A 26,332-nucleotide genomic window follows, 5' to 3' on the forward strand; every position below is an offset into this window, starting at 1 on the left:
GAGACACAGCCCTGCTGCTGCTCCTGCTGCTCTCCTGTGTTTACACTTCATGAAGACACAAGTTTACACCCAAAGCTGTGGCAGCAGCGGTTCAACCTCAGCACAAACTTCCATCACACAAATGCTGCTTTTTCCTCACTCTCTCTCTCACACACACACACACACACACATACATACATACATATATGAACGCAAGGTCTGGTTGTGTTATTTGAAGAAATACGTGTAGAGGATAGTTTTGAGCGGGATTGGAAAGACAACACGTTCCACTGCACTAATACAGTTCCTCGAAATGTGGGACATAGTTTATTGGTAAACAAACAACTGGATCTGGGTGACAGGATCCCCTCCTCATCTGACCAGGCGGCTCTTTACACCAACCTCACACTAAGGAGGAAAACAATGTGACAAAGTATGGCGCTGTGCTGCGGCGCAACTTATAAAGGGAAAGTGGAAAAAAGTTTGAAAAAGAAAAAAGAAAAACTAATACTGGTCCGTCCGCTTTCTATACATGCCACTTCTTCGACGTGACAGCGTGTTTCAGACGAGTTTGAAACTGTGTAACTAAGACTGAGGCTGAAAGCTCCGCTTCGGTCGAACAGCCGATGTCGCCGAGTAACAATGTTGCACGACATTTAAAAATCACTTTAACGTTTTCAACCCTCTCCTAACAACAGTGTCTGTATTGCGCAACGCACACAGTTTGCTTCAGCTGACTATAAAATACGATAAAGCTCGCAGAAAAAACAAAAACAAAAACAGAAGTTAAGTATAGCGGAGTAACAGCAAGTCAGTTTGACTTCGGAAAGGAAAAGACGCAGAAACCAACTATAAGATAAACACTTTTTTTGAGTTATGGTTCTCTCTGCGCGTTCAAGTCAAAGAGGGAGCTGTGCAAATGTGTTCGACAAAGAAAAGTAAAGAAAACACTACCTGAATTGAGCACCCTTGGGCGCAAACGGCTGGTTTTCTCCCAGTCTCCAGGAGCATCCACAGAACAGGGTTTTTAGGACCCGTTGGTATTGTAAAAATCATTCAGCCAGCAGCTCCGCCATACTGAATTAATCACGTGTCGGACAGCCTCCTGTATTTCCGTAGGAGGCGGGGTCTGCAGGACAGGGTGACTGACAGCTGAGAGGAAAATCAAATTATGTCAGTGTGAGTGGAGACATGAATGAAGTCTGTCATTTTGCTTCCCTCGCTGTTTATATATATATATATAAAAATCTGTGGTAGTGAATAGAGAGTTACTGTATTTTTATTACCCATGTTATCACTATAATATTCATTTGGTATGCCAGTATGTCACTGACGCTCAGTAATGACTTTTGATTTCTTCTATTCTTCTATGCTCTGTTCTTTTATAGAATAATAAGAATCCAACACATTTTGTGTCTGAGTTTAATATTATACCAACATATAACAAATTCTGAAAGGATGTTGTCCCCCAAAAAAGAAAAAGTTCAGTTTCAAATCTTCTTTTCCATAATATCAAACATTAATGTTCAACAAAACACACCTTTAGCTCATTTCTATTAAATCTTTAACAGTCAAAAACCCAGCTGATCTAATTCATCAGGACCGTGGGGCTCTGCTTCATTCAGATATGACTGACAGTGTGGTATCTCTCTGGCAACACGAACAAACCGCTCCCTGACTGTCCTCATGTTTAAATGTTGCTAAATTCTGATTGGTGCACTGAGGTAGGTAACGTCATCTTTCTTCATCTGACCTCCACCCCCTTTAAACCAGTAAAGAGAGCACAGTGAAAACAAAAACACAGAAAGCTCTCACAGTGAGATAACCACACCTGTCAGCTTTGCCAAAAATAATTGTATGAATATGTGAGCTCCCATCACTCATAGTAAGGAGCTGACTGAAGAAAGGCGTTCTCCTTTAAAGAAAGATCAAGAATACATAAGAAAAATACATATAGTTAAAACAAATTTGATAGAGTCAAAGCTCATTATGAAACAGTATGTGCATGCAACAAAAGCCAAGGTCACCATTTACTGAAACACTTAGTGTGGTTCTTCAACGCAACAAATAACACTAACATTTTCCCACCACAAACCTGCAATGTTCAATGGGCTCCTGTGACTGAATTTTGAAGTTTGTTTTCTTATGTAACCACAGTCTGCCTCACCTTTTTCTATTTAAACTGGTGATTCCCTTGCAGCCTTTTCCAGGATGACTTTCCACCACTGCAGAGAACATGTGTGAACTTGTCACATTCAGAAGTTGGTTTAATACTTACCAACGGTAGATACTTACCAACGGTAGATTTTCCAGTTGAGAAAAGCGAGACTTCCTGTGAAACACAGCATGTTTGCTAAGAGTTTAGTGGTTTCGCATTAATGTTGGCAAAGAAAATGATAATCAGCCTCCAGGAAGAGAGCCTTCCTCTAAAACCTGACACCATCAAAAGTCAAGACAGCTGAAAGATTTTATGATAGAATTCATACAGTAATGATGATGGGGCACAATTGTTGATAAAAATGCTCCCGGAAACGTGGGATTTATCACCACTAGCAGCGTTTAAGCGAAAAAACTGTCTTAAAGTTTCACTTTTTTTGAAAATGTGCTTAGATAAATCAGTAGATTAAATTTCGTGACTATTGAAGAGGGGGTTCTGTTTCTATTTTATATTTTCATTACATGTCTGTTTAATAATTACAAAAGTCAAGGGAAACACAGAAATGTACTGCAAACTCTAAATCTTCAGCTATTATGAGCATATTCACAAGTGGGCTTTGATTTAAATGCAGAGTTATGCACAATAAATCAAATCAAGACTAAGAGATTTAGCCATCGTGTATCAAATAACATTTTTTAAATAAATACAATTATTTTGTAAGAGTAGGGATTTTATTTTTTAATTTTAGGAGAAAATGATTTTAAACAGGAAGTAACTCTGTCCCAGAAGAAGCCTTTAATTATCAAGTCACATCTAGCCCAGCTCTTAATAAACAGAGAGCAGTGGCACATGTCCTGCAGTTTAAACGAGTAGCAAAGACATCACTGACAGGCGTTGCCTTGAAAAGTTTTGAGTTGAGTTGTGAATCTCCTCAAGCCCTGCAAACACCATTCATCTACTTATTATCCAAACAGTGTGCCTGGAGCTGACTTTTTTCATGATCAAAGCAGAAGCTGTGAAGCCATTCATCATGTGAAGGATGTGTGGTCGGTACAGCACATGGCAGAATAAAAGCAATGGAATTAAATAGGAAACACTTGCTAATACACACAGACTGACAAAGAAATGTGAAATGAATTGCAATCATGTGCTAAATAAGTCCTTACATTACTGACACCGAGCTGAGTTCTGGACTGAAAGGACACCTAATGTTACCACAAACGTGGTGGCAGTCAGACCGGGATTGTGTAAACACCGGCACTCCGGCTTTAAAGAGCCGGGGCTCATCTGAGAAGAAATGGAACAACTCAACCCAGTGGAGCTGGTCTCTAAACAAAACACTGACAGCATAATAAGTATCCACTCAAATGGGCTTGTCTGCATAAGCGAGTAAAGAAAGCTGATTTGAACGTAGATGGGGCAACTCAACCCGGCCACTCTCTCCCCGAAGAGGAGACCGCTGACAACATAATAAGTATTCTCTGAAACTTGTCCGTTGCTGTGTAAAGTGGGATGCATCCAGAGTTTATCTGCTGTAATGCAAGCAGCTATGGCTCACACATTATGCCATACCATGCAATATGATATATCACTATCTCTTAGGGCAATTATAGGAAACTGTGTTAGATCCATTTTCCTGTCCCTCACCCACTAACACACCCTACATACGTCTAATGCCATGAGTGTTTATCAAACAAAGATTCAAAATGAAAAATTCAGTTCTTTTGTTGTGTAAAATGTGCAACAGACAAGTTGTATTATACAATGGATTTCTTGCTGTGCTTCTCCTTTCGCCATCTACGGAAAAGATGCTTAGTGAGTTACCAAAGAGAAGGAAGAGTAGAAATCGAGGAAAGGATGTATTAGATTAGATTAGATAAGTGTGAAAATGTAAAAAGAAATTGTAAAATAAAGGTCTAATGTGTGGTGTAAGTGCATGTTCTGTGGAGTCCAACATTCAGTAACTGCAATTCTGTACCAAAAGTCTGTACAAAAATTTGAACAATCACCTCAGAGATCACTCAGTTGCAGAGTGGCTCAAAAAGATCCTTTCCTTTTCCTTCCTCGAATGACCCCCCACATCCTCCAGCACAGTTTATTCTGCCTTACCACAGCTCTGATAAGATGCACTTTCAATTTAGAGCAGATTCATGCCATTATTTGAACAGACACTGAACTCTACCACACGGTTTTCCCACTCAGGTTCATTAGGTTGCAAAATGTTCCTTAAATCAAAGGTTTCTTGAGGTGAACTGAAGGGAAAACGGAACCTTGTGTCAGTTCATTTGACATAGAAAGGTGACATGAGTGACGGCTATTTTTTTCTTTTTTTTTTTAACATTTGAATGACAAGAAAATGTGGCAAGACAGACTTTTTCCCCCACCTGTGTTGACACCCATAATGTGAGTCTTTTCAGGACTGCTGACACATGTCTGGTCTCTTTCGTGACAGAAAATAGAGGCTGTTGTTTGAAAATTAGCTAGGAGACAAAAAAAAAAAACACAAATACTTTAACTAACCTGAATATTGTTAATGACAGAGACCCTGCAGCCGTGTTGTATATTTCGACATTTTGTTTTAATTAGACCTGACTGAGTCACAGTCACAGACACTTCCAAAATAAACTTTGCGTCTCAAATGTCAGATCAGCTGGTCAGTCATTGCTCTAAGTAGTCAGGTTTAAATTGCAGAGGAAAGTGGGCAGGATTTGAGAGGAAGCTAACTGAAAATCAAATTCTCCCTGAACAGGGTCTAAATGATAAGCAAAGCTACAAAGGGAAATGAAGAATAAAGTATTGCAATTTTCATAAATAAGTCTAAATCTCTAACTTCTCTCTAACTTTTGATCTTCTATCCGAGGAAATAATGATAATAAAAGTACACAAGGGACCCTAACAGAACACCTAATCCACACACATCCAGAGTGATGTGACATCTTCATTAGGCAGACCAGAAAATCATAAAGCCTGTGGCTTTATTTTAGTTTATGTTAGGAAAAAACAATATGCATTTTTTATTTGTCACACCAAAATACTAATAAGCCACAACTAATTCCTCTCTGCTAACAGAAGCAGCTTGTGCACCCAAACACTGTCAACAACTCCCCAGAAATGCCAGCACAGGCCTTTCAAAACACCTGCTTCATCAAATCTAGTTGCTTTTCTTCCAAACACGACTGGTAATTCTATTTGAGCTTCCAAGTCATCCAAGATTTGCAGGAAATGCACACTGTATGCCTTCATTGTAATATTGCCTTGACAGCAGTGGATGGATTTCCTGTGTGGTATGACGGGAAGATCAATTTTTTCCAAACCCACGATAGCAAAGCATTCTCTAGAGAGCACAGCATTATCTTTTAGAGATAAGCTACTGTTGGCACATTTGCACACTGTAGGTTAATGCAATTCAAACTGCGAAAGAGGAGAGGAGGGCAGATGCCAGGGCATGCAAATGTGGCACACATGATAAACACGGGAAATTTGCTGGTACTGCTATAAACTGCTGTGAGAGAACAGGGGTTTTTACTTGTAACCCTTCTGGAATAATCTAATAATTTTCCTCTTTTCCATTATCTTATTTAATTTCAAGATTTCAGCCACCCACAGAAGAGGGGAAAAGGCTAACAGGGCGTGTGTTTGTCCATCCAGCTAACTTAATTAAGGCCCACAGTTTTAGCCCATTCTATCGTGAATGCTCACAACATTTGATTTGGCCCAGTAGTCCAGCACAGAGACAACTTTCTTTCAGATTCAACTGCAGGTTTAAAGAAGGGGTGACCAACAGGGAATAGCAACAGCTTGCTATACTGTATAGCCTTGTATATCCTTCCTCCGCAGTTTAAGGTGCACTAAGTGGATAAGAGGGATTAATGGTATCCAAGCCACAAAACATCAGCCAATCCTGTTAAGCCAAACCAGGCATGGTGGCAGTAGTTCAGATGTGCATGGCTTCAGTGATCCCTCGTGGGTCTGCTGACATTGAGGATCCCTCAGATGACTGTTATCATGCCTGCCTGCAGTAGCAAGTATCATCTCCCCATTGTATTTTCCCCTGTGTGTTTCATTCTCTGTCTTTCTCTTCCTCTCCCTCTCAGTTTTTTTTCATCACAGTTTGTAAGACTCTGTTGACATGACCAAGGACAAGTACATATTTTCTATCTTTCTTTTTCTCCTTATTTCACATTCTGTTGTCCAGTAACAATCTCTGCCATTCATGATAGGTCATGATGCATTTGGTAACTAAGTGAGATGGTTCAGGCTCATTTTAGCCTGATAAAATAACTGTAGAAAACATAAAATCTTTCTCCTGAGAACAATAAAAATAACAGATTTAAACCAGAATATTTCAGTTTCGTCTCCATTCATATGTACAAGCTTTGCAAAGAAGTCCATTCTACAATCCCAACCCAGATAGCAAAATAAATATGGCTCATACTTGAGACCTACTATATGCCCAGTTCCACCGCACGAAGTCTGATCCATATACAGTGTGATTGTCAGATGCTACTTCCACATCTGGACTAGCTCTGGCGCACACACAGAAAATCCTTCAGCTGTCAGTCAACTCCGGAGGATAACAGCCGGAATCAGCCCAGATGTGATAGTATGTGAGCCAGACTCGGGCTGAGGACCCAGGCATATGTTGGGCCAGAAGTTTCATTTTGCTATCTGGGAAGTCGTGTTCCTTTCCCAGACCACTAATGCTGAACCCCTGTAATAATGAGACATCACTGACTGGACTATTACATCCGTTCTGCTTTGCCAGCTGCACAGATGCTCAATTCATACCACATCCATCCAAGCAAATCCTTCCTAGATTTACAGCAAAAGACTGAACAGTTTGCTTCTCACTTTTCCCTCAGTTCTTTATCTTATGTTTTTCATTAGATTTGGCTTAAGAGTTCAACATTAGAAGATGAAATGTTATATCAGTGGATTAGGTGTATATTTGTTTCTGGAGCTGAACAATCCCTTGTTTTGTTACAGCAAATTCTGGTCCCCCTGGGTTTTGAATACCAACACACAACCTGAAACAAGCAAATACGCAATACGTTCTTTACTGTGCGTCTACACGTCAAGTTCAGAGCTTCGCATTGTATGTTCCAGACTGCATGTTCGTCCACACAGTAATGCTCCTCAGGACTAAGAGCTATGGAGAACACTTCCAACAGACTCAAAGACCTGTGACAGTGATAAACAGAGTGAATCTAATCCGCCGACAGCACCAACACATTAGTGCACAAAAAGAGAGCTCAAGGAATGACAGTGAGGTGGTAAAGGCACTTACTTTCACCACAACGGAATCTCCACACCAGATGTGAGCAGCATTACTATGGTAACAGTGGATTATCATCTATTACATAAATAGGGCCATACACTTAAACCCACTGGATAAAGAGTCCCATTGCACAGGTTTTGTTGCTGGCTTGCACAGTATAGGCCGGGCAGACAGCGTTACATTAGTTCACTGATGTGTCATTTGAATAACAAACACTTTTAGTGAGTGTTTGTGCCAAATATGCACTTATTGTGCCTTAACTGAGTTATGCAATTGCAAATGTCCCATTAATAAATGCATAAACAGATTCTTGAAAACTAAATTAAATGAAACACAGTGAAAATCAAGCAATAATCCTAGAACCCTGCAGCTGTGATCGCACCATTTCATTAATTCACATAACCCGAACACTTAGAGAGAGAAAAAAAAGGCAAAACATTTGCATCAGAGTTGTGGTATACAAGCAGTACTCCAAAATCACAGTTAGAGTCTATTATCATTCTTAACCTATAAGAATCCGGACCCATTTCTGCTAACCAGGCACACCACCATCTTGGAAGTTATGTCATTGGTACACACATTCATACATGGTCAATTGAGTGCACCAGGATGTTGGGTGGATGTCACTTAGGGACTTCATGAGTTAAAGTCCTGGATAAAGCTGTGTAAGGAACTTTCCAGAACATTTAAAGAGCCCATGTAACACAGGTGTCACATGGGCTCTCATGGGTTTAGCTCATGTGTGTGCATATTGTGTTTGTTACCTCTCATCTGTCAGAGGGATGCTGGATTCATAGAATGCATTTTTTTAAAATTATTCCACTGGACAATATACTAAACCAGCAGCTGAGATTTTTGTATGCTGTCTTATATGTATGGTCAGAGTGTTCTGTCGATCTGACAGCAGCCAAAACTGTTTCATAAAAAATCAAGATAGTCTCTTACAAGCACAAAACCCTGCAGCGCTTCACTCTGTGACTCTAAATCAGCCTGATTGTCTTAGGGGGTGACCTTTGGAAATAAGAGCCACTTTAAAACCCAACACCTGCATGGTTCACCTTCACAGCTAATTGCGTGAGTGGTTCATTAATACCTATGGGACATACAACACCATGTTACATAATCATAGAACTGCAGGTATTTGCTGTTGCAGAATAGTGGTATATAAATCTAATTTCTAGGGCGAGTGCCACCAGCCTGTTGACAGAGTGCAACAGCATGCGTGGGAAAGGAAGATGTTTCAGTTGCTTCTTATCAGAGAAACTGATAAACTGATACTGATAATGATGCATGGGAATACAGTGATTTGAAAGTTCATTAAGGTCTGAAGTAAACACAGTGGCACTGTGCATACACCTGTTACACACATGCACCATATCTACACTGAGTGCAAGCTGTCTTACATGACAATTTTAAATGGGTTTTTTTTTTTTACAGATCAGTTCATTCTAAAGGATTGAAAATCAAACATGTAATGTTCACCTCAGTACAGAGAAGGAGCCAAACAGTGAGCACCTACAGAGACTTTCACCATGCACTCCAGTCAACAGTGAAATCCACCAGGGCAAGTGTACCTCTCACTCCTAATTACAATGTTCCCCAGTGAAATTTGAACTCATTTATTTTTTTTTTGTTCAGTGAAAACGCTGTTAATGTAGATCCACATGAAACTTTTTGATTGCGTTTTCAAATCCAGAAAAGCAATGAAGCAGAGAACTGGTATGCACCGCGGGGCTGAACCCCATGTTATGACAGATAGTTTTATTTAAGCAGTCTGTTTAGTCAGAGATGTCCAGCTGATCTAGTTAGACCTGATGACAAGTTAAAGATATTATAATCCATCCTGAGGGGGACAGGAATGTCTGTATCAGATTTCATTACATCCACTGGTGGTAGTGGTTACAGATGTGCAGTTTTTTTTTACATGTGTTTTTAAAATTTGACCATCAGACTTAACCAGTATTTAGAGAGCTCAAGATTCACCCTTAGATTAGATTCACCAATTCACCTTCATCATTTCTTTGATGATACATAATCACAGAAAAGTAATGTGCACTGTGCTCATGTCATGTGGCATCATCTCTGGGTATTTCACTGCATATTTTCTGCTCGTGCCTCTCTCGACCATTTGTAGACGCTAACATAGATATTTGCAGAGAACTTCCAGAAATGACATAGTATCCACACAATAACACAATAGTTTTATAACGGTAACTCTATTCCAAAGGCATTTTTCAACTTCAAATGACTACAGTCCAAAATCACAACAATTAGAATGTCAAAAGACAACAACATAGATGCAGGTTGTGGTACAGTATATACCTTTGTAGCACTGTTCTCATAGAACTAATTAAATTGCTCTTCTATGTGATGATCCCTAAAGAGTGTTTGTTTGTTTGTTTGTGTTGAGTGAGGAGACGGCAGCACAGGTTCCACTCAGCAGGGCGAGCTAGCCCAGCAGGAGAACGGTGGACTACATCCTGTCATCGTGGGGCTTTTGCTAGTTGTTTCCCGGAGACCGGTGGCACACCAGACAGCCAGACCTAATTAGGATTTTCAAACAATCCAGCCTGCCAGACGAAGTTGTTCAAACCCACTCTGTGAGCAGAGGCACACAATGACTTTGCAATGATGTTGTCAGAAATGCACAGTTATGCTCTCGTACAGATGACACATACTGTTACATAATGTCCTGACAAATGACTGTACAGAGGTTGTCTTGGTAATAAATAGTGTGTTGAGGAGAGAGAGGATTTGTTATCTCAAAACTGTGAGTTTTTCAGTTTTAGATGAGACATAACAAATTTTTAAGAACGTGCCAACATAACAACTGCATTTTTCATTTGTCGAAAGTGGACTTGTTTGTGTAGTCTCATCTGCCCCCCACAACCTCAGTCTCATATCACATCTGTCTCCCTGTGCACACTACCAATATAACGCAAAGGCAGAGTAAAAATCTTAACAAAAAAAGTCAATTGTAGTAACAAAAACAGACTGTGGTGACTCAAATCTCTCATTTCACCTCTGCAAATTAAATGTTAGGGTCTTCAGAGAGTCTAAACTGGCTTTGGCACTCAGTAAACATTGGTGAACAGTCTGCAAGCCAAGCTGTCTGCCAGCTGTTGTGTGCCATCCTGCCACATGTCCTTTGAAGTGCTACAGCCAACCAGGCTGCATGAGGAATGAGCCAAGACGGACTGAGGATGCCAAATGGCATATACTGCCATGTAAGTACCCCAACAATAAAATGTAATCGATCTTTGAAACAGCAACAGTGTTATGGGTAATACTGCATTACATGTCTGACCAGAATTTTCCCCTCAAGGACAGTGAAGATTATTACACAGGGCATACGTACATCTGGTGAGTGGAAGAGACTGGCATGTTCAGAGGAAATAGCAGTAGGCACAGCAGTCTCCACAACACAACAGGACCCCTCTTTTCAATTTCCTGCTCCAGTTTCCATTCCTGCTTTATTTCGTGCAGGGACCTGTAAAGTGGGATTCGCAAAGGAAGAATGCAACATTTAGCAGATATGGCACCGCAGAGCACAAAACAAGGAAATTGATTCTGTCAAAGGCAATATTTGTGATAATGATCTCAATAAAAACATAGGGTGATTTCAAACAGGGTTAGCAGGATTACCTCTGGAGATTTTACTCCTAACACAGCAGTGGTCTCTAACTGGCTTTAAGCTTTATACCAGGCTGTTTCTGATGTGCATTTTATTTCCTTATTCAAACTAAAGCTTGTCTTTAGAAGTCTGACATCAGGCCTGAGTTAAGCAGCGTTGATGTACATACTTTTTCCAGTCTGATTTAGAAGCCAAACAAGTCACATCTGGGTGGCAGATGTCTTTACATCCTAGGCCTGTGTTTTCTTAAGCTGTATCTGAGTTATATCCACACAGTCAGAGAAGCCTTTTTCTGAACTAACATACCACGAACTTTAACTTTTTTTGAAATTCAGAATTTTATTGTACAGTACTTAAGTTTAATTAGACTCGACAAAAACTGGTTTTCGAGACCAATGCCAATATTACACTATAAGAGTCTTAAAAATCAGATAACAATATGTTAACCAACATTTGTTTTATTACATACACAACACTAAAAATATATATATTTTTAGTCAGGATCCCTTTTTAATGAATAATACGTAGAAGCTCCAGTTATATGACCTCTCATCTCCTGGCTTTCTCAGCTATTAACTGTCCAATAGCGGCAAAAACATGATCTAGGAAACCGAATTGTGATGAAAAAAAAAAAAAAACACTGACTGCGACATATTACTGTTGAAAAATGAACCTGTCAGTGCTCTCTGGTGGACAAACTGTGTAGTGCAACTCCAGCCAAGTTTCCATCCTAATTTAGCGCAAATTTTAACCAAATTTCCAGAAATTCAGCAAAAGAGAAGGTGAATTAATATGCACTTCCATCTGCTACTGTTACGCGATTATTAGGAGTTGGATGCATCAAGATAAACAGCTGGTGGTGCTAATTTTCCAGTCGGGGGCCATTAAACCATCACAGAACAAGAGGGTGCAATGAGATGTCATAATTAGAAGAGCTCCAGTCAGTCCCCTCATCACTCCACACAGATCTGGTGTTTTCGTCCGCCGCTATTTTTAGTCCCTTCAGTGGAGCGGAAGCCTCTGTGCTTGTTTTTCATGGTTAATTTACTACATCTGTTTCCATTATACTTTGCCTTTATCGATACACCAACTTTTCCGCCCCAACAAAGCATAAAAACGGTTCTGCAATATTTCAACTTCTTTTTTTTTCCTTTTTTTTTAAATTTCCGGTGTTGTAACTCCATTTCTTCATGCACAAATTGCAAACGGACATAAAAAACAGGTGGATGAATGGATAACATTCCAAAACTATTTCAAATTGAACTTTTGCTGATCTGTACAGCTATATTGGCAGACATACACCATGATACAAATATACATGTTTTAAGTTTATATCGGCAGGTATATCAGCCTGACTGATTTATCAGTACAACTTTAAAACAAACACAAAACACAGCAGTAACTCTTTGTTCTATTAGGGCAGTGTGTTTACGTGAGTGTGTGCATTAAACACACACACATGGAGAGAGAAAGCGCGTGCTTCACTAATTAGACTCATAAAAGCAACACACATCAACAACCTGGATTGCCACATCTGAAGTTGCTACGGGAAGCAGACACAACAGCACCCAACAACCATTTATTAGTCTAATTCTTTACAGATGATATTTTTGTGAATAGTTTTTTGTTGTTTTTTTTTTTTAACTTTCTGCTGCACCTCAAATTTTCCAATGCAATGATTGGAGTCTTAGTGACACACTGGAACCATGCTGTCAAAACATGCATGTGGTATTCTAACACTAAACTGACAGAGCTTTTTATGTGTTATAAAGTAATTCACAATGGTCCATAATGATGCTCATTTGTGAGTCTAATCATTTTCTATTGCTGTATTGTACTAAAATTACACTGACACCTGGTGTAACCTCAAGATCTATGTTGCAGAAGGTGCTGGCTCCGACAGCCCTGGCTCAGCTGGAAACATTCTTAAAGTATCACATTGCAATTATTGGAATGAAAATATTCCCCCTCCATTTTGGTAGGCTCCAATTCCAGCGTCCCACCCCACACGATTTTTTAACAATAATGTTTTGCCGATCTAGTATTTCCATAAGGAAGATCTCAGCCTCTTTACTGGAAAGAGTGAAAAACACTCCCAACACTCCCCCAAAATGCCTTTTGCTTTTGTAGAGAGTAATTTAAGCACAACATGTCAGATTAGATTAGAACATCAGACAAAAGCTCAAAATCCAAGTGTCCGTCACACACAGTCAGAATGCACAGGAATGAAGAAAAAAACAATCATTAGAGCAACTATGTGCTAACTATTTTCTTTCCAACTTTGAGAAGCTCTTGTCAAGAGTAACTGTTCAATCTTATGCTCAGAAAAGCTGAGGGCCTACCAGGGAGCAAAGATGGCATGCAGCAGTTTGTAATCACCATCACTCTGCCTCCATGACACAATGGGGAGACTTCTACCCAGCAAGCATTTGATTAAAGCAACAACAGAGCATCAAGTCTCATCTTTGTGCCAGTGTCACACGCGGCATGGAGAGGTTGTGCAGAGGAGCAGATGTGTAGTATATTTCTTTTTTTCTTTCCTTTTTTTGTTGTTCAAGTTGTCATGGACACAGATGACAAGTGTTTTGAGGAGCCAAAGATATAATGTGACACCTACTTTGATATAAGATGGAAATTAAGTCTCTTGTAAAATGAGCTGTTGGAGGAGGTTATGAGTGTGCCGTGGTTTATCTGATGTGATCTTGAACATATTCATAACATTGCTCAAATACACTATTAAAAACTGTGTTTCGTGGAAGTGTCTGCTCTGACTGGGAACTTTAACAGTTGTAACAATTTTTCTGTTTTGTTTCAATTTCTGTAATGAATGTACACACACACAAACATGCTATCTGTAATGCTTTGGATTCACTGCATTTTAATGTTTGAATTCACGTTGGACTTGATACTCTGCGTGCAGCCTATCATACTTTATTTACTGCAGACACTGCATCCAATTATTTCAATTTATCATATCAGTTACAGCTCCTCAGTTTCAACAGTGTCCTATATGAGTGTGTGTAACCCACATGAGTCTTGACTCATACATGTGCAAGTCATCAAACTTTTATGCAAGTTGTTCAACTTGACCTAAAAGCATTTCATGAAAACTATGAACCAATGTGTTTTCCTCCAGGCTGACTCATACCCCATCCGGACAGACTCTGGGGTTTCCGATACTGAACGGACCCCTTGTTGATCAGAGCTGTTGAGGAGCAAGCAGGGGAGAGCATGCATAACAGACACCCACTGTGAGATAATGCGTATATCCTGTTGAGAAGGAGGGTCGCCGTGGAGACCAGACGTAGGTATCCTAGCAGGAGAGCAGAGAAGATGTGTAGTTGTCTCGCTAACCCCTTTGTCGAGGAAGAGCTGTTTGTGTGGATCTTGAGCTTATTGAGTGGGAAAAACATGCAGGGCCATATCTGACTGGCTTCTCCAGGCTGTGATGGTTTGAGCAAGAAGTCGTTGGTAAAACAGCGGGAATCAAATGGCTGGAGGTGTTGGATTATGTACTGAAAGTTGCAAGATGCTTAAATACTTCAAAATTTCCCCAATGGAGCTATACACTGCCCAGCAGATGAAGATGTACCTGCAAGCTATCAAATAGTTAAATAATATGCTTCATTAGTCCCAATGGGAAATTCTGCAAGTATTGCATCAGCATAAAGCAGGTTTTGGTGCCAGTGTGTAGTAAACTCTCCAGTTACATGTCTTCTTTATCAGAATCTTGAATATAGCTGCTGAAATCAAGATGGCACTATAAAAGCAAAATATGTGTGAAAAACACATGTAGCTCATAGTGAAAGTACTTACTATTTCATAATGTAATTATGTTGATTTACTTTCTTCAGTTTGTAACCTTATTTAGCCTTTGCTTTCATTTCAGTCAAATATTAATATTTGGCAACTGTGAAACTGCTACACGTTGGAGCCACAACATCACAGCCAGTGCACAATTAGAAAATGATTCACTGGCGCCATCCACAGGTCATTCACGGACACTGACAGGCACATCTGAAAACTGTACGTGCATGGTCTTTATTTCACTAAATAAATATTGGAAACAATGAAGCTGCAATGATCAGAACATTACAGGGACAAACTGTATGACAGACCCATGAATCCAGTGTTCAGAGACTGTTTTGGTACAGCAAGTACCATTAGAAATACACCATGATAGCAGTTTTTTAAATCACATATGTCTTAATTTACTTATGTCAGTAGCAAAGTTTTAGGAGATTAAAATAATGCCACTATTATCAAGTGTGTTGATGAAAAATTGAACGTCTCATTCTGGGGAAAAGAAATCCCCAAATTCATTGTGGGCCTCTTTCATTCTGGACATGCTAGTAATAAAATGATTTTGACAAGAAACAGTGTCCACAATCATTAAATATTTTAAATTTAATAATTAAATACTGTAGTGGTTTTCATATCCTTCTCTATATTTGTCTCAAACATAGTCTTTCCAGTTGGGCAACAATGATTTTATCAGTAACCCAGATGTGTATTTGCAACCTGATCTTGGCCCTGGTCAAGCACTTGACTGTTACTGGAGATTTCACTCCTTTCAAAACTTTCCTCACAATCTCTCCATCTTAACGGACTCCACAGCTGCTCTCTTTAACTTCCTTTTTGTTTTCAGGAAGCGATACACAACGAAGATGATCCCTAGTACACTCACAAGAAGAAATGCAAAGATGACGTAAAGTGCTACTTCAGCATCTTGAGGTGAAAGCTGCAGACCCAGGAAGTCCACCATGTTCAGAGGCGTGACAGGGACATTTGTGTGAACAGTGTTCTCTATTGTGGTCACAGTGGGGGAACTTGTAGCTGTTATAAGACAGGGACAAGAAACAAGGGAAATTTCACGAGTATTCATGTGGTTATGATAATGTTTAAATTTATATCAGAATCAGATTAAAAGGTGTATTTACTACAAGTTTATTTCCGAGAATTAAAATCCAGAGACAGCACTGCTTCCTACCATCCTACAGGGACTGCATTGTTTTTGAATCCATGGACTTAACATTACGTTACCTTCAGATTCAGGGTTCAAACAATCATGGGGCCCAAGGGCTGGATCTGGGAAGCCATTGCAGGTGATGATGGAGGCGTAGCGAGCGGCTGAGTTTTTTGGGATGCGAGGAAGCGTAGGGTTGGAGCGGTTCACATAGAAAAGCCCAAATTGCTCAGAGTAGCCTGCAGCCCATTCAAAGTTGTCCATTAATGACCAGGCTGTGTAGCCTCTCAGATCGACTCCATCCAGAACATAGGCTGAGAAACAACAATAATGACAACATTTAAAATGCATGTACATACCTTAAAAACTGTATAATTATCAGCTGCTCATAATGCATAATAATATATCTGTCATACTCTCTTAAGTGACACTGATTTTTCATCCATAGTCTACTCCAAATTCTTCTGTCAATCTGTCAAACATTAATTGGCTATGGTACCTTTCAGGGCCTGGTTAATGTAGTTCTCATAATAGTGTATTCTGTGAATGTCATTCAAGTCCACCGCTCCTCTTTCTGAGATCCCATTCTCCGTGACATAGATGGGTGGGTTTCCATACTCATCCTTAATGAACTTAAGGATTTTCCTGAATCCAAATGGAGTGATCTTCAGCCAGAAGGAGCCAGATTCAATCCAGGTGCGATCATGTGTTGTTGTGGTTCCCCTGGACATTGGATTGGACATTCTCTCAGCATTACTCAAATAAAAATATTTTGGCATCTGCCTTATGTGGTTATTTAAATAGGCAACTGAACAAAGTATGACTTTTATTTGTTGGTTCAATCCCCTCAATCCCGCAGAAGACTGGCGACACAAGTCTTCTGCTCACGTACTGTGAGGTGCAAAAAACGCAACCATCAAATGTTGTTGAAGTGTCAGTTTTTTAATTCCAGCCTACCTGTCACCTTCATAATCCTGCTGATTTCCCAGATCAACAGGGGATGAAAGAACGGTGGTGTAATGGTTGAAGCCAAAGTAATCATGAGTCCCTTTGATCCTCTCGATTTCCTCAGGAGTGAACTCAGGAAGCCTAAATTAGCAAGAGGTCTTTTTAAAACCCAATCTGGTATTTCTTCATATACATCAAAAATGTTCCCTCAATCCTTGGACCAAAAAAACAAAATTCGTCAGCCACTTACAGAGCATACTTCCAATCAATTACTTTTAGTTTATGGAACCAAATTGTAAACAAAACTAGTGGTGGAAGTGGAAGTGGAGCATAACAGAATGCATTTATTGATTGAGGCTTCAATACTAAGTGTATAGGAAATGGCTGGCTATGCCTCAATAATACGGCATAACAAACCAAATGAATTTCTGTGCTTGTGATGATATAAACTATTGTTTATTTACCGTGACGCAGGGAGACCTGCAGCAAGACTTCTTTTGCGAATGATTGTTTTCATTAAGTCAGGATAATCACCATTGAAGATGGGATGGGCGAACCAGCCAATGAAGAACTGCAGAACAAATCATATGTTATATAATTATTTTAAGTTAACCTACTATGGATGCCAGATGTGTGGGGAAACATAACAGAAGTTTTCACTAAGAAGCAGCTCAGTCTGCACCAGACATGGTTTTCTCCGCTTCAATTGATGTGATACTTTCTCATATTTCTTGTGAAGCTGAAAACAAAACTGTACAAAGTGGCAGTTCTGATGTTTAGATCTATTTGTCTACCTGCAAATAGCGCTTGGCTGCGTCTACGTCCTCCTGCTTATATGGGTTCCGCGGCTCCACCCAGTCAGAATTGATGGTGATGGAAATGAGGCCACCCTGTGTTGCACGGTACTTGTCATTGTAGAGGTGCCAAGCCTCAGCATGGGCCTTGATTAGGTTGTGAGCTGCAATATACTGCTTACCCACAATGCCTGAAACATTTGAGTAGTTTTAAGCAAATTCTCTTATACAGCATCACCTGAAAAACTATGAGTGAAAGATTGGTAAAACACCACAAATTACAGCAATTCTCCTCTGATTTTTAGCTTTGGCTAACTTTTGTAAAAGTTTCTCACATTCACTGATCAGTGATAAAGATTTCACTTATTAACAAGACTTAGGTATTTGAAGTTTCAACAAAGATAGCAAGAGTGGGTAATTTCTACAACTGTCAAACTTATAGCAGACAGTGCTGATCCATTCAAAAAGAACAATTTCTAAACTGTGAGATAAAAATTGGTTAATAAAGAAAGCATATCAAAAAAAATTGTTTGAATACCTGGAGCAAAGGTACCATATCCATAGCCAAGGTTGGCAACAATGTAGGGTTCATTTAGAGTGATCCAGAATTTCACTCTGCTTCCAAGTCGGCTGAATAAAACATTGGCATAATCTCTGAATCTGTGTACAATGGTTTCATTTTCCCAGCCCCCTACTTTCTGTAGAGCCAGGGGGAGATCCCAGTGGTACAGAGTGATCTGAAAAACAAAGTGAAGAAAGATGTTTAACTATATTACAGAATGCATTTCACAGTTGAAATGTTTCCCCATGGGACCAAATTGTATTTTGTTAAGAAAACAATATTTTTAAGCAGCAAGCACTTCTTACATTTTTGATACTCCCAGTTAGAGCCATTAAAGTCAGAAATGTTCAAATCCTACCCATGGGAACCTTTACTGGTTATAATGTCTAACTGAAACTCTGGTACCTTGACCAGCAAGAACACTGCCCACCTGTGGCTGAATATTAGCAGCTTCCAAGGCATCCAGTAATCTATGGTAGTAATTCAGTCCAGCTTCATTGATGTGGTTGTCTGTGCCATCAGGAAGTACCCTGGGCCAGGACACTGAGAAACGATAGTGGGAAACCTTCAACTTCTTCAGCACCTCCACATCCTTGTCAATCTTATTGTAACTATCACAAGCAATGTCGCCATTGTCACTGTTGGCCACTCTCAAAGGTGTATGGGCAAACTTGTCCCAGATACTCAGTCCTTTTCCATGGGCTCTCCAGCCCCCTTCAATCTGAAATGCAAGAAAAGTAATATTATAGTACAAGACATGGTAAACACCATGTGCATCCTACAGCGCAATGTTGCTTCAAAAATACACACAATATAAGAACTATTCTGACACTTGCCAGTGTGAAGTGATTTCCACCAATGTGCTGACATTGCCTACCTGGTAAGAAGCACTCGCTGTACTCCAGTTAAAAGTTGCAGGAAACTGTCCATAAAGTATCTTCTCATCATCTGGTAATGGGAAGCCATTGTCCTTCATAACCCGGTAATAATAGTGAGCTGAGCGTTTAGGTGTCCTAGGTCGGTTTGGATTGGTGAAGTCCACGTGGTGCAGCCCAAATCCAACTTTGTACCCATTAAGCCACTCAAAAGAATCCATGAGAGATGTTGCTATGTATCCTTTCACATTCACACCATCAAGATTATGAGCTGCATAAGGAAGAATAGGTAGTGATATAATTAGAAATAAAAAAAGCTGACATTTGGGGACACATGGCCTCTATTTTGGAACTGTAAATTCCACAGAATACAGTGACTGGTCCACAAGCCTACAAGTGGACATTAAATGTACTACATAATGTATATGTGTCATCTAATTTGAAAGGACCACTAGATCACATCAGCCAGATTTTAACTTCAGATTGCTAAATGATGGGAACTAATGAATTGTATTTTCTAACAGTCTAGTAACTGGTGTGTACACTCACCCTTTAAAGCTTCATCGATATAGGTTTTGTAGTAAAAAACTCTATCTGTGTCATCAAATGTGGTTTTAGTGTCTGTAGCTACACCATTCTCAGTAATGTAAATCTCTGGATCTCCATACTCCTCTTTGATCCAGTTGAGGAGTCTTCTCAAGCCCCATGCTACAGCTCTCTGGTTACTGATGGCTGTACTTGGTGAGTCACCTTCCTCTGCTTCTGACAAATCTCTGTCATACTGATAAGACTGAGGGGTAAGCCGAGCTGTAACATGGCTCGCTATCTTTGTAGTGTAGTGATTTACACAGAACATGTCAGCAGTTCCCCTGATGAACTTCTTTTCTTCTTCAGTGAAGGAAGGTAGTCTTGATTCTGAAAGACCTTGGAGTTCGCTTTTGTTTCCAACTTGCCACTTCATTGCATCAGGATAGTCACCGTTCTTGAAAATAGGGTGTGCAAACCAACCCAGCTGGAACTGCAGAGCACGGTCTGCAGCCACCACTTCTCTGGGAATATTAACATCTTTAGGTTCAATCCAATCAGAATTGAGGGCAATGGATACTAGGCCACCTTGGGATTTGCGATACTTATCATCATATGTGTGGTAGGCCTTGGCGTGAGCTTTTATCAGGTTGTGTGCAACTCTGTATGGCGCAATTCCTGGATTTTTAACATTTGGTGGAATCTTTCCAAGCCCATATCCTGACCATGCAATTGTGTGAGGCTGGTTGAAGGTCATCCAAAATTTCACCCTGTCTCCAAAAGTGGCAAAGCAGAAGTCACTAAAGTCATTAAAAATGTTGATCGTGTCTACATTGTCCCATCCACCGAGGTTTTGCAAAGCTTGTGGGAGGTCCCACTGATAGAGTGTCACCATGGGGGTAATGTTGTATGCTAAGAGGCCATCAATGAGTCTGTTGTAATAGTCAACACCTTTCTGGTTCAGGGAGGTACGCCGACCATCAGGAAAGATCCTGGACCAAGACAGAGAGAATCTGTACGATTTCACCCCCAGAGCTCGCAGCATGTAGAAGTCTTCATCAAGTCTGTGGTAGCTGTCACAGGCCACATCTCCACTGGGATTACCAGGGATGCTGCCTGGTTTCTGGGTAAATGTATCCCAAATGCTGGCCCCCTTCCCATCTGCATTCCAGCCACCCTCAATTTGGTAAGCCGATGATGATACTCCCCAAATGAAGCCTTGTGGGAAGGTACCATAGTGGTAGAGCTTTCTCTGAAAATTGGTTTGGGTTGAGAATTTCCTCCAGACATCCTTGGCTTGTGATGGGACTGTGGAAGGTGGCAGTGAGGACATTTTATTTGATTTCATATTTTGCAGTTCTGGTGAATAAAACTGGTTTTTGGAAGCAAAGCCATTTTTCTCAATAACTTGGGAGTAGAAGTAGGCAGACTGCTTTGGAGTCCTGGGTCTGTCAGGGAGGTTGAAGTTGACATGGTGGAGTCCAAAACGTTCACTGTAGCCTTGTGGACCCTCAAACCCATCCATTAGTGACTGGACAGTAAAACGTTGCACATTGACTCCATCCAAATGTATAGCTGTTGAGAGAGTAAAGAGACTGAGCCACTAAAATCATTTAAACCCTCCTATGACAAGTGAAGAAAACCTTAAAAATAGAGAAGAAATACATAATCAGGTTTTTACAGGGTACAAAACACAAACACAATAATTTTGTAACTTAAATTACCCATGATTTGTGCAAAAGGTGTACCTGAAAAATTAATAAAAGCAATTACAGTATTGATGTCTCCCAAAACCGTACCTTTCAGGGCCTCATTGATGTAACTCCTCATGTACACTATTCTGCTGGTGTCATTGAATGTTTCCCCACTGTATTCAGTAGGCATCCCATTTCCAGTTATGTGGATGGGCACCTTAGTAGTATTCAAGTATTCTGTGGAAATGTAATTCAGAAGCCTTCGGAGACCCCATGGTGTTGAATATATCCATTCAGAAGCTGTAGAGGACCAGGATGGGTCCACATGTGCCTGGAAGTCACCGACCCCCTGAGGACCAGGTGTGCAGCCACCATCACTGTTGTTGACCAGCCGGGAGGTATAGTGGTTTAGCCCTAGAAAGTCAGCTGTTCCACGTATCCTCTTTCTCTCTTCAGGAGTGAAAACTGGAAGTCTTGCAGGTTCAGAATGGAGACACACTCTTCTTTTCTCTTCAATCTGATTCTTGAGTGTTGCAGGATAATCTCCATCTGCAAATATGGGATGTGCAAACCAGCCCAGCATGAACTGCAGGTAGCGATCTGCAGCTGCTATGTCTTCGGGTCTGATGGGGTCCATGGGCTCAGCCCAGTCAGAGTTCAGTGCAATGCCCACTTTCCCTCCTTGCTTCATTCTGTACTTGTCATTGTAGACATGCCAGGCCTCAGCATGGGACTTGAGCATATTGTGAGTGGCCTGAAATGATTAAAAGAACCTGTAAGTTAAATTTATGGAAATGACATGTATTAGCATGTATTTATAATATAGGAATGACATTACTCTCACCTGATAGGAGGCCACTACATAGTCCTTTACTCCAGGGGGATGCTCACCAGTGCCATACCCAGCATGGCTAACCACCCAGGGGCTACTGAATGTGTTCCAGGTCTTGACCCTGTCTCCAAACCTGGAGAAGCAGAAGTCTGCATAATCCTTGAATGCTTCAACAATGGAAGTGTTGGTCCATCCACCATAGTTCTGGAGGGCCTGAGGCAGATCCCAGTGGTACAGAGTGACAACAGGTTGTATGCCAGATTCAATGAGAGCATTGATCAGCTTGTCATAGTAGAGAACCCCTTTCTCTGAATGGCTGCCTCTGTGGCCTGAGGGGAAAATACGGGCCCAGGAGATGGAAAATTGGTAGGTGTTGACATGAAGGCCTCGCAGAAGGTAGGCATCATAATCCACCTTGTGAAAACTGTCACAAGCTAGATCAGCTGTCTGATTTGCAAAGGCCAGGCCTTCGTGACCAAAATGGTCCCAAATGGTTTCTCCCTTCCCACCTTCCGACCAGCCACCCTCAACCTTGAAGGACTCACTAGAGGTGGCCCACTGGAAGTCAGCAGGGAAGGATGCGATCAGGAAAAGATCTCGCTCAGATGAGGTCATTGTGGCAAAACTGCTCCATGTTTTGCAGTAGTTCATGGAACATGATGGTGTCAGAGGATTGTTTCTGCTGTGGGTGTCCTCCCTTTGATGTGATTGTATTAAGATAAAGAGAACAAGATGTTAAAAATGAAATTAGATGCAAATACTTCCAACAAACAGGTTTTTCTTTGGCTTAAAATGGCATAGGACTGGTAAAAACAGTTTACAGATGGAACCATTAGTACAGTGGCTCCCAAAAATCTTCAGTCAGAACCCCCTTTAATGAAAAAAAAAAGTATTTTAAGCGCCCTCCACTTTCAATATACACACACTAAAACATACACATACACATACACACTGTGTGACAGTTTTGTACCAAACATGATATCTACTTTCGGTCCTCATCACATCCCCTCTGTTATTACTCTGCACCCCATCTTGCACTTTGGGAATCACTGGTCGTGTTCAAAATCACTTCCAACATTTTGTTTTGTGTTTTGTGCTTCACAAGTTAAATTATCACATATCTACACACACAAACATTTTTACAGAGGTGGGTCAAGATATGTTGTAGATTAAATCCTTCTCTTTCTATTTGAACTACAATACCTTTTTGGAATAGAGTCAGCTGGACGTAACATGTCCACCATGTCAAACCCAAGAACATTTTGCTCTGCATTGCTCAGCACTGTAAAAGTGTAATAAGAATGTATTATACATATCATCTATTCATTGTCATAATAGAATCTCTTAATTGTTGATGCAATTTCTCATAACATCACACAATTGTGGACTATTGTAGACAATTGTAGACAATTCAGTTTCTGAGCTATTACTAAACATTTTTTGTATAATCACATTACACCAAGATTAGTTTGACAGGAGGGCTGATAAAAGGATTGATCTGTTATACAATTTGGTATTCAACTGAATTTGAAAGGTACTAATAATTCACAGTAAGCAAATAGCAAATACAATTTACTGAACTCAGGCTGTGATTCTTAATTAGTCATATAAAACATTACCTTTTAATATTTTGGTATCAGACAGGAAGTGATAAGGAGAACAGTCACTGATGTTCACCTCATATAGGAGAACTGGTTTCTTTCCACACTTTCTCTACAAGAAAAGAGAAACAGTACAAGTACATTCAGTACACGTGCATGTAACACAGTTACCAGATTAAAACAGAAAGGGCTTACAATTTGTTATTTTGCAGTTAATTGTTATTTACCATGACGGTTTGCAGCTCCTCAGCCAGGGTTTGCCCAGTGGTGCAGTCATACAGAACTTTAATAGAAAGGAAATCTAAATATTTCTGAAAGAGAAATGCATGTGTGAGTGTAGAGAGGTATAGAAAGAATATTACCTTTCCTTCAGACAAATGAAATCAAACTTATATGTTTATCAAACAGCTTTGTCTATCAGGAGAAAGTATGACTAGTCATTAGCATGACTGATGAACACAATTCTGACTCTTATTCTTTTAATAACATCCTCATAATTTATGTGAGTGTGTGATCTTACCAGTTGCTGGGCATCAGAAATTATTGCGATTTTACTGCCCTTTACCCCAACTGACACTTGTCCATCTGCAACAAAGTAGATTTTAATTCACTTATTAATTTGGCCTTTCCTTTTGCAATGAGACAGAGTTCACATTCTCCTCCCCCCTCCATTCTCCTTATCATGACCTTTGGTGCCTAAGGCAAATAGATATGAGAGCCATTATCTCATCAAGCACTATCATAATCACCATACATAATAAAGCTGGACAACAACAGTATCGCAGAAGATAAAAAAGACCTCTCACAAAATATGATTATGTGTTAAAGTAACTCTTCTTTGCTCCCACATATATGGTGATTACTGAGAACTGACTGTCATAAAGAATGTAAAAGCGGAATGACTAGACTTTATGTGTATAAGTATCTATATACCAATAAAAATTTCCCAAAAACCTTTGCCACTGTCTGTATTTTGTACTTTCATAAGAATTTAGTTACATCTGGTGGCAATTAATCTCTGAACTAAGATAAATGAAAGGAACATGAAGAAAAATCAAGTCAAACTTGGGGAAATGTGCATTAAAATTTTAAGCAAGAGACCTCCATTTCTCCAGCCACACATAGTTTCTTGCATTTGAATGTTTGTAGAGCTTGAGTAATGTATTGGTGCAAGCAGAAGAGCCAAGGGAAAATCAAGAGGTTAAGAAAACTATCACATTTGTGCATGCTTCAGCTTTTCAATAATGGCTCACCAGATATTTTTCTCTTTGCTGAATATGCTAACACTGACATTTACCTTTCTGTACATGGTACAAGTTTTACCCAAGAAATCATTGATGTTCAGCTTTCCAACTGTGTTATCTAAGCCCAGCACATAATGCAATAAAACACTGATCTTCTACCTTTCCCAGGAAACAGCTGGTGGTAACGAAGATAGACTCTGGCGTGTGCATCAAAAGAGTTTTGCAGCTCAGCACCCTTCAGCTCATCCAAGCTGCTCAGTGTCACCCAGGAGTCCACCAGCTCTCCAAACTCCCCAAACACAAACTCTGCATACTGCTGAAACATGTCCACCAGCTCCTGGTTCTCCCAGCCTCCATACCTTGATCTCAGAGCATCTGGCACAGTAGATCCATGAAGAACAACCAGAGGCTGAAGGCCCACCTCCAGCAGCTGTCTCAGCAGGGTCTGGTAACAGTTAACCACAGCCTGTTGGGGCTGGCTGGGGAGACCTGTAGGTAGAAGTTGAGCCCATGACAGCAGCACTTTGAAGTGGGTCACCCCTCTGCTCTGGAGATACTCAAAGTACTGTCTAGAGCCTGGAGGTATGGGATGACTGCAGTCAAAAGTGTCCAGCAATGCCCCTTCAGGTGCTTTTCTATCCAAGCCTTTCACCTGTTCATTGGTCATGGGACCAGCAAGAAACATGGCCTGATGTTGATCATCATGTTTCTGGCACGTGCAGCCATACAGAGATATTAAACACAGAGAGAGAAGTTTCCCCAGAAACAACATATTGTGAGAATGAGGGGAAGTGATTGAGCCCATGGGTAGCTAACCTTTTATAGCTGTCCCATTTCATAACAACCATTACTGTATGCTGGGGTCGCCACTGCAGAGCTTCATGTTTTATGATATGTCTGGTAAGAATGGTCACAGCCTTGAATGCTGATAAAATGCAAAGGGTCAAATAGGAGGCAGAAGAGATTTATGACAAAAGGTAACAAGTATCTGTGTAGAGGTCAAGGAGCGAAATTCTAGAAAAAATAAGAGGCACTATTTGGTTTACAAAAAAAAAAGTCCAAGGTCTACTGGTGATAGTAGTAGTAGTAGTAGCTGTTGTTGTGCTTTGACTTTGATTGGATTACACACAAAGACCCCTACAAAAATACAGAAACAATATTCATGACAGCCGATTTTATTTGGAATTATTTTCATCATGTAATCATGCAAATCTAAATTCAAAATTAAAGATGATTGAGAAA

At 40.2% G+C, this 26,332-nt stretch overlaps 3 protein-coding genes across 3 annotated transcripts in view; all 3 read right to left on the bottom strand.

Annotated features, from left to right (window-relative positions):
• Positions 1-1,055, bottom strand: part of hdac4 (histone deacetylase 4) — a 116,329-nt gene extending 115,274 nt beyond the window's left edge. The window contains exon 1 of the mRNA XM_041056668.1: positions 934-1,055. The gene's annotated coding sequence lies outside the window, so the exon portion shown is untranslated. The remainder of the gene's footprint in view (positions 1-933) is intronic.
• Positions 1,056-15,111: 14,056 nt separating this feature from the next.
• LOC121194337 (lactase-phlorizin hydrolase-like) lies at positions 15,112-23,915 on the bottom strand. Its single transcript, XM_041057168.1, has 13 exons — positions 23,865-23,915; positions 22,258-22,942; positions 21,519-22,167; positions 19,744-21,294; positions 19,197-19,465; positions 18,750-19,040; positions 18,296-18,494; positions 17,758-17,948; positions 17,428-17,534; positions 16,973-17,104; positions 16,515-16,738; positions 16,093-16,329; positions 15,112-15,885 (listed from the first exon to the last, which is right to left on the bottom strand). The coding sequence occupies exons 2-13, from the start codon at positions 22,894-22,896 to the stop codon at positions 15,635-15,637; spliced, it is 4,740 nt and encodes a 1,579-aa protein (XP_040913102.1). The 5' UTR covers positions 22,897-22,942; positions 23,865-23,915; the 3' UTR covers positions 15,112-15,634.
• On the bottom strand, positions 23,845-25,862 carry LOC121193920 (lactase-phlorizin hydrolase-like). The gene is made up of 4 exons (XM_041056352.1): positions 25,250-25,862; positions 24,363-24,431; positions 24,074-24,159; positions 23,845-23,958 (listed from the first exon to the last, which is right to left on the bottom strand). The coding sequence occupies exons 1-4, from the start codon at positions 25,860-25,862 to the stop codon at positions 23,845-23,847; spliced, it is 882 nt and encodes a 293-aa protein (XP_040912286.1).
• Between the last annotated feature and the right edge of the window lie 470 nt (positions 25,863-26,332).

Source organism: Toxotes jaculatrix, chromosome 15, assembly GCF_017976425.1.
Source record: "Toxotes jaculatrix isolate fToxJac2 chromosome 15, fToxJac2.pri, whole genome shotgun sequence".
Lineage (NCBI taxonomy): Eukaryota > Metazoa > Chordata > Actinopteri > Toxotidae > Toxotes > Toxotes jaculatrix.

What these genes read in the sequence shown, in the direction of transcription:
- LOC121194337 (XM_041057168.1), bottom strand. Translation starts at nt 22,896, where the DNA reads ATGAACTACTGCAAAACATGGAGCAGTTTTGCCACAATGACCTCATCT. An exon ending in CATCAATGAGGCCCTGAAAG is followed by an intron (nt 21,295 to 21,518) that starts GTACGGTTTTGG and finishes CTCTCTCAACAG; the next exon opens with CTATACATTTGGATGGAGTC. An exon ending in CAGCCAAGCGCTATTTGCAG is followed by an intron (nt 17,535 to 17,757) that starts GTAGACAAATAG and finishes TTTGTTCTGCAG; the next exon opens with TTCTTCATTGGCTGGTTCGC.
- LOC121193920 (XM_041056352.1), bottom strand. Translation starts at nt 25,862, where the DNA reads ATGTTGTTTCTGGGGAAACTTCTCTCTCTGTGTTTAATATCTCTGTAT. An exon ending in CCAGCTGTTTCCTGGGAAAG is followed by an intron (nt 24,432 to 25,249) that starts GTAGAAGATCAG and finishes ACTTTGTTGCAG; the next exon opens with ATGGACAAGTGTCAGTTGGG. An exon ending in AGGAGCTGCAAACCGTCATG is followed by an intron (nt 23,959 to 24,073) that starts GTAAATAACAAT and finishes CTTTTCTTGTAG; the next exon opens with AGAAAGTGTGGAAAGAAACC.